This window comes from Lygodium microphyllum, chromosome 3 (assembly GCF_053477565.2).
Source record: "Lygodium microphyllum isolate KBCC chromosome 3, Lygodium_microphyllum_v1.1.10, whole genome shotgun sequence".
Lineage (NCBI taxonomy): Eukaryota > Viridiplantae > Streptophyta > Polypodiopsida > Schizaeales > Lygodiaceae > Lygodium > Lygodium microphyllum.
In genome coordinates this window covers 158,141,538-158,149,597 of record NC_141137.1, presented here as the reverse complement: position 1 = coordinate 158,149,597, position 8,060 = coordinate 158,141,538, and the positions used below count along the sequence as shown (strand labels likewise).

Sequence of the window (8,060 nt, the reverse complement as noted above, 5' to 3'; positions counted from 1 at the left end):
ATGATGCCACTTCGACTATCACTATGCAACAATGACATATCTTCACTGAGGCCCTAGTCTCCCACTAGATGTGTAAGCAATATGGCTCTTTTGTATGCCTCTATGATTATAGTATGCTCAACTTCAATGGTAGATAATGCCACATAATTTTAGAAATGAGACATTCGTGAGATTGCACCACCATACAATGTAAAAACATATCATCTGGTTGATATTTTGTTATCAATATTCCCTACATAATTTGCATATATGTACCCAAGTACACCACTATTACTTGTCCCATAGCATGTGCACATATCTCTTGTGGCACTCAAGTACCTCAAGTTACCTCTCATTACTTCCCAATATTTCTTGTCACAATTTGACATGTACCTATTCACTACTCCCAATGCAAAAGCAAGTGGTAGTCATAGCATACACTAGATTGCCCACACATGATGAACATGAAACATTGGCCATTTCAACTCTCTCGTCATTAGATTTAAAACAATCATAAGCACTAACTTTTCAACATGGAGGCAATGAAGTAATAATTGCATTTTCTCACTTTATATTGAAATGCCGTAATACTTTGTTGACATAATCCTTTAGGGACAAATGGAGCAAATCTTTGTTCTATTTCTGATTATGTGCATGCCAATAATGTGTTTTTCATGTCACAAATCCTTTATTTTAAAGGTTTCCATTAACCTTTTCTTCAAGGCATCAACCTCATACGTGTTTTTTTCAAGTATCAATATATCATCCACATAAAGGATACTATCAAGCTACCAACTTTAGCCTGCTTAGTGTATAAGTTGTGGTTTGTCTCACTTCTTTTATCGCCATGAGATTGCATAAAGGCATCAAATTTATTGTACCATTATCGTGGGGTCTACTTTAATCCATAAATACCCTTTTTTGAGCTTACAAACAAGCTTTTCTTTGTCGTGCTCCACAAAACCGTCTAGTTGCTACATGTAGATCTCATCACAAAGATCATTGTGTAGAAGTATTACCTTGATATCCACTCATACAAGGTCCATATCAGCCTTAGCCACCAAGGTAAGCATCGTGTGAAGAGCAATTGATTTCATCATAGGTGAAAAGAGCTCATCACATTCCACACAATTTTCTTACTTAAAACCTATAGCCACTAACCTTATCTTATATTTTGGTTTAGCATCACATGTAACCCTCAACTTAAAGATCCACTTGGATGGAAAAGCATTTTTTTCCTTTGGCAAAGGAACCAACTCCCAAGTTGGATTCTTCATAATAAAACCCATCTCAAACTGCATAGCTAGCTCCCACCTAAGCTTATCTTCGCGAGTCATGGCCTCTACACCACATGATGGCTCTCAACAATAAATCAACATAACATAGTCAATCCTAGGCTAAAATTTGTTAGGGAGATGAGAAAGTAGATCTATGTAGCATGACACAGGCTGACTTGGAGTGGGAATTTCACATTCCACTCTTTCTTCTTGAGGCAGCATAGGGATCTCAACTTGCTACTCAATAAATCCCCCCGCTTCTTACTAACTAGATGAAGCATCACTTGTGCTCTCTTTCTGCACACTCCGTGCACTAGCACTTGCTATATGTGGCAAAATAATAGGTGGCATTATATCTTGGAAAGTGATATTTCTTGTTTCCACTTCCTTAAGAGGTTTCTTATGCATCTTGAAGATCACATTATTACTATGAATAATCATTCTACCTCCTCAATCCCAAAGGCAATAATCCATCTTGCCACTCTATTCATAGCCCAAAAGAATGCATTTGGTAGATTTGGCTCTAAGTTATTATGACTTTCCTTAAGTACATGCACATACGCTTTACAACCAAATACTATTACGTTATCATAAAAGGGCTTCATGCCCTGAATGCTACCATCCAAAGCAATATTAGACAACTTGTTTATCAAATATATAACAATTGATATAGCCTCAATCCAAAATTCTTGAAAAATACTAGCATTAGATCGCGTACTTAACATCCTTTCATTTATCATCCTACTCTTTTACTCTACAACACCATTCTGGGCAGGATTACTAGGTGTAGTGAGTTACCTTTTTATCCCATGTGCTTCACAAAAAATTTTGAACTCGTGAGAGACATTCTCTCCACCATCATTAGTTTTGAGACACTTAAGTCTCTTGGCGGACTAATTTTCTACAAGTGCCAAAAAGATTTGAAAACAATATAAAGTTTCATCTTTTCTACCCATAGCGAAAGCTCACACTTTTCTAGTTGCATCGTCAATGAATATGATAAAATGGGATGCCTCCCTATAGTCTCATTAGGTATATGCCCACATATATTATTGCACACTAAGTCAAGCGACTCGCTCTTTTTTCTATTTAAGTTTTTCTTATGGGCCAAAAATGTATGCTTTCCATATATACAATTCTCACAACTAGAAAGATTTTAAAAATTAAGAGAAGGCACATAATCCAATAAAGTAGTATTTCTATTTAGTTTTTGGACATATGTTCAAACTAGTGATGCCAAAAAGATACATTTGGTTGCTTGGTTACTATAATTATATTTTTTATAGAAGATCTATGAAAGGGATATTAAGTGTCACATTTGGCTCCTTTTGCAACAAGATACAATTCCTTGTGGACTTTCCATGACCAACTCCCCAAAATAGTAGATTATTCCAAGTCGTCTAGTTGACTGATAGATATTAATGTCTTAGTAGCCTTGGGCACGTGGTATACATTGCAAAGAGTAAAGATTAATCCATTTTGTTAAGTAAACTACATATCATTTGCACCAACTATATCGCATATATAGTCATTACCAAGATAGATTGATCCATGTCTGCTACTATCATATAAACAAAACTACTCCTTACAAGAAGTCACATGAAAAGATACCTCATAATCCAGTATTCAATGTTGAGCCAATTGTCAATCTATTATAGCTAGTATATGTGTAGAAAGAGTAGTACATAACACTTTACGATCATCATTACACATAGTCATCGTATTTATTTACTCAATCCTAACCTTTACTTTTCCTTCTTTCCTGTCCGCATCCTTATCCTCCTCCTTATATTTTTGCTTTTTCTTTCATTTGTAACAGTCCTTGATATGACTAGTTTTACCACAATGAAAGCATTCAATATCTTTCATGGACTTGGATTTGTTGCATGACTTGACTTCTATCTTTGTACCATTTTCTACCTCTTTCTTCATGAGTTGCCAATCTCTTAATTATTTCTATTTTGGTCCATGAACTTCTTCCGCATCTCTTTAGCCAATAAATTATCCACAACATCATTATACTTCAACTCACCATATGGAGCTAAATTACTAATGGGTATTCCAAATGTGTTCCATGATACAAGGAGCAGAACAAAAGGATTTCTTTAACCTCATCTTTAAACTTATAACTTTTGAGCTTCATCTAACTAAATATAATGTTGGATTCGTTGAACCCATGCGATACACATACATATTTATGAGTGATCCCACACGAAAAAAAGTGGGAGCATGGTCTACTAAAATTGAATACAAATATGAACCACACTGAACATTGTGTAGAGTAGAGATCTATATAAAATCCAATCATCAATAGAACTTTTAGTAATTGGAATCTCATCAATTTTAGGAGCTTAAGCTTGGATTAATGGATAGAGGAAAAGACTAGACAATTGGACAATGGAGAGAAGCATGCATATGGATTATGCTTCAATATAGGGAGAGATTACGTTATCCTTAAGAATGTCCTCACTTAGTCAGAGATATAGAGGTACCATGAATCCATTGTTTGGGAAAGAGAGAGAGAGAGAGAGAGAGAGAGAGAGATCTTTGCCAACCCAAGTGGTAATAGTTACCCAAGGGGATCCGAGAAACCCAAATAGTAGAGAAAGGGACAATACATGGTATTTTGGTTGAGTCAACTAATGTGACACTCGAAAAGGGATATGATGGAAATGTTGGAAAATTCATGCCAATTGGAGAAGAGAGAACAAAGAAGAAAGGAAAAAGGGTTATATAAGAAGTCCCATATGTGTTAGAGATAAACCATAGGAAGACAAGTAAAGCAATTACTTAGCAAGACTAACTTCTAAATCAAGGAGAGGAGGAACACAATTTGATATCATATTTGTAGTTTGAGAAAGCCCATACGACCTTTGAGTAAATGTTGGTTGAGGTCAGGAAGAAGACTAGAGCAGATAGACCCTCAAATATCATTCCCTACATGATATGCCACCTAGTTGCCTTCATATTGGAGATTTTTTGTAGCTTCTCCTTGAGCTCCTTATGTGTGAGCTCAATTGTAACATGCAACTTTGTGCCCTTAGGTTTGTAAGCTTGACTCAAAATTTTGTTTTTACAATCAAGGCCACCAAAGACAAGAACCAAGGGTGTCCTGATGTTCCCCTCATTTATGGATCTCCCATGGCTCTAGGACAGATTTCCATACACATGTGCAGTGTATGTGCACACACCTGGCCACATGTTTTTTTGCTTCTCCTTGACCTCATTACGCATGAGCTCAATTGTAACCCGCAACTTGATGCCCTTAAGTTTGTTAGCTTGACTCGAAATTTTGTTTTTACTATTCAAGCCACCAAAGACGAGAACCAAGGGTGGCTTGATGTTCCCCTCATTTATAGACCTCCCATGGCTCTAAGACAGATCTTCGTACACACATGCATGGGTGCATGCATACGCACGTGAGCACATGTGCATGCATGTGCATGTGCACACCTACGTGCATGCATGTGTGTGTGAGTGACTTGTAAATGCATTTACTTGGCATAGCTTTCTTTTCAAAACTTGCTTACAACAAGAATAAATCCCCACAAATCCAATGGCCAAAGGCCACAACAAGCTCAAAAGAAATGCTTAAGCGATCACCATTCTCTTGGCATGATTGTCATCAACCAACTTGACAGAGAGCTTGGCACTGAACAAAATATACAAATTTGCAATCGATGTCTCTACAACAAAGCAAACTTGAATTTTCCCTTAGATAGACTAAGGTTTTTAAAAGAAGGTGCACATTTGTAAATTTCTATAAAATCTCCACTAGCCGGCAAGGGATAAGTCACTCACAAATGCCCAACGGAATTGTTGTGCGCATCATGGATTCCAATTTGAAAACTAAAGACAAAAAAGACTATAGGAGACAAGGAAACTTTCGGGATTCTGTTTCCTTTTACTACTCTGCCTGAAGCCTAAATGCATAATCTCATCCTTGATTCATACATTGTCGCTTCAGTGATTTCTTAAGTCATTAGCCATAAAAACTAGATACTATCTTCATAAACTGAAACTGTCAAGCTGCCAAGAAGGCCACTCTTGAGAACCAAAGATTCCAAATCTTCTTCAGATGAGCAAGGAGCAATTTAAGTCCTACAAACAATGGTACAAGCTATTGACTTTTACAAGTGGACATGGGTACTCAACCAGTTCTCAACCATCTTTCAAGTTCATCTTCCTCTTCATAGCGGGGTTTATATGGTTCAGGGACATCCTCTTCACCACAACCATCTAATTCTACTCCGTGATCAAGTATACGGACAAAAGGGCGTTCCTTGCTTAAAGAATCCATAACTGACTGACTTAGAATATTCCAACCAAGTCCCAACCAGCGTAACCTTGGAAAATATGGCTTTCTGAACCAGTTGACTGATAGCAATGAGATCCCTTTGCAGTTCCATAGATCCAGCAACTTTAAGGTTCCACCATAACCACAGCCTTTGTGTGACATGCTGGCCAATGCAATGACAGAAGTATCCCCAACATGAAAGCAATCCCGCAGTCTCAATTCAACAATCCGCATGCCACTACGGATAAGTGCAAGGACAGTTTTATCTGTCAAGAATGAGATGCTTGACAAATCAATGCACTCGAGTGTGTCAGGAATACAACCCTCCATGAGGGCAGTCACACCCACATCACTCACTCTTTGGCAACCACGAAGTGAAAGCACCACCAGTGGGGTGTGACCTTTGCCTAGTAACAATAATCCTTCATCACTTATGTCAAGTCCACTCAGATTAAGTGATTTCAGCTTCTTGAGACTTGCAATGGCTTCAAGACCACTATCTCCAATACTCTTGCAACCTTTGAGATTCAGTACTTCAAGGTCTCTACATAATGCCAACTGCTTAACAGAGTAACCACTTAACAAACTGCATGAAGCAAGAGTAACTGAAACCAGCATCAGTGGGGCAACTGACAAATCACTAAAGGTCAAGTCAGTAATCCGAGGGATTTTTAGTAATTCAAATGTATGAAGGTTAGAAAAGTTGTGCAGAATCTGTCTGCAGCTTGCATCTGAAATGCGAGAAAATCCGCCCAGCTTAATACTCTCAAGTTTCATGCACTTGTCAGCCAATAAGAGAAAGCCCAGATCTTCCACTCTCTTGAAAGTTGCAGGGTACAAGTTCTGACTCCGCATTAGCACAAGCCTCTGTAGCTGGCAGCAGGCTCCAAGTTGTTGAACACTGGTAGTCGTTAAATCAAATGCCACCAAAGGCTCTTCTGCAGGCTCGTCTTGGAGTTCCAGATCCAGCAGGTATGGTAAATTTTGAGAGATCATCACAATGAATGAGTCTGTAATCCTGTCTAAAAATAACGAGAGTGTCTGCAAGTTTAGCCATTGGATTGGTTGTCCTGTTAGCCTGGAGGATCTTAAGTTCTCCACATTTATGTTGAAGAGCTGTTTGGCATTTCTTTCTGCCAAATAGCCAAGAGCTAGTGCTTTCAGATTAGATGAGGCAAGCCGGTTGACCGCTGCATATGCATGAGAGTCAAAGCAGGACTCCTCGCCCTTCAGCACCAGGGACTACATTCATTCACACATTACAAACACAGTTAAGCTTCTCAGACAAGTTCCATTTTGATTTCTTCACTATAGACACTTCACGTGATCAGAGATCAAAAGAACAAACCTCTAAAAGTGGGCACTGCCGCAGCAAATTTTCCAGGCCCACACTATGGATTCCAGTCCCTCGATTCTCATCTTGCCAACCAAGCTCCAAAGAAAGAGATCTGATGAAGACAAACCCAAATTACACAACAACAACAATAATAAGCAGCCAAACAAAAATCGCAACTTTTAAAACAAAAGGTGTATCATACACAGTGGCATGCCTCCCCTTTGGGAAGCAAGCAGACTTTCTGAGCTGTATGTAAGAAATGATCAAAGAAGCCCTAAAGTACATAGACAAATCAATGAGTATGTAGAGTTTCTCATTCAGTTATTCCCCTCCCTCACTCAAGTTCATAAAGGCCAACGCTTCCCACTCTACAACTAATGAGTGTAACCTTCCATTCAACCAGTAATTTGATGTAAGGGAAAGACTGTTGAGTGCAACTGGCTGGTTGATGTACAAGACCATGAGGAGTCAGGTGATTATTTGCATGTCAGCATCAGCAAGAATGGACTTCTGAGGTTTTGTTGACCAATAATGATGAGACCCTGCACTTTTCTTATGCCAGAATGATCAAGGTCGTGTGAGAGAACTATAATTGGACTCTGAGGTTCAGTTGACCAAGTACGAAGGAGACTCTATTCTTCCTGTAGTAAAAAAATCTAATGCATATATGACACAAAAAAGTATCGTTCTATAGCTGTATACCTTTTGGAAATTGGATGTTAGTATCAATAGTCAATAAAGGGTTATCAATCTACCTCTTCGATGCATATGGCCTTCAAATGCATATACAATGCAAAACAAAGCTTTGATGCCAATGCCCATCTTACCTTCTACTTCCATGAGAACATCTTTTAGTTGCTTACGCGGGTACACAACGCATGCTTCATTGTGCACTTGACACAATGATGCAAGCTTATCATCCCATGCATCCTCGGCTGTCTTGCATGATCGAATGTATGGAATGATAGCTCTCTTCACAAATAAAGCAATTAGGACATGTGCTTGGGCATCACGACCATCCCATCAAATCTACTCGAGTGGGAGGCAATGTGGAAGAGGAAGAAGATTTGGCATCATGAGAGCCACCTCTCGATGTGGAGGTGGGAGGTGGTGCTGGTGTTGGAGAAACCAGCCTCTGCTCGGTGCCATTGACAATATGCCATAAATTCTT

At 38.7% G+C, this 8,060-nt stretch overlaps 1 protein-coding gene across 1 annotated transcript in view; it reads right to left on the bottom strand.

Moving 5' to 3' along the window:
• Positions 1–4,942: 4,942 nt before the first annotated feature.
• Positions 4,943–8,060, bottom strand: part of LOC148039076 (F-box/LRR-repeat protein 10-like) — a 63,655-nt gene continuing 60,537 nt past the window's right edge. Inside the window, exons 3-4 of the mRNA XM_087674961.1 lie at positions 6,902–7,001; positions 4,943–6,795 (exon numbers count right to left, since the gene is read on the bottom strand). Coding sequence (XP_087531087.1) covers positions 5,407–6,795; positions 6,902–7,001 — 1,489 coding nt within the window. The 3' untranslated portion in view covers positions 4,943–5,406. The remainder of the gene's footprint in view (positions 6,796–6,901; positions 7,002–8,060) is intronic.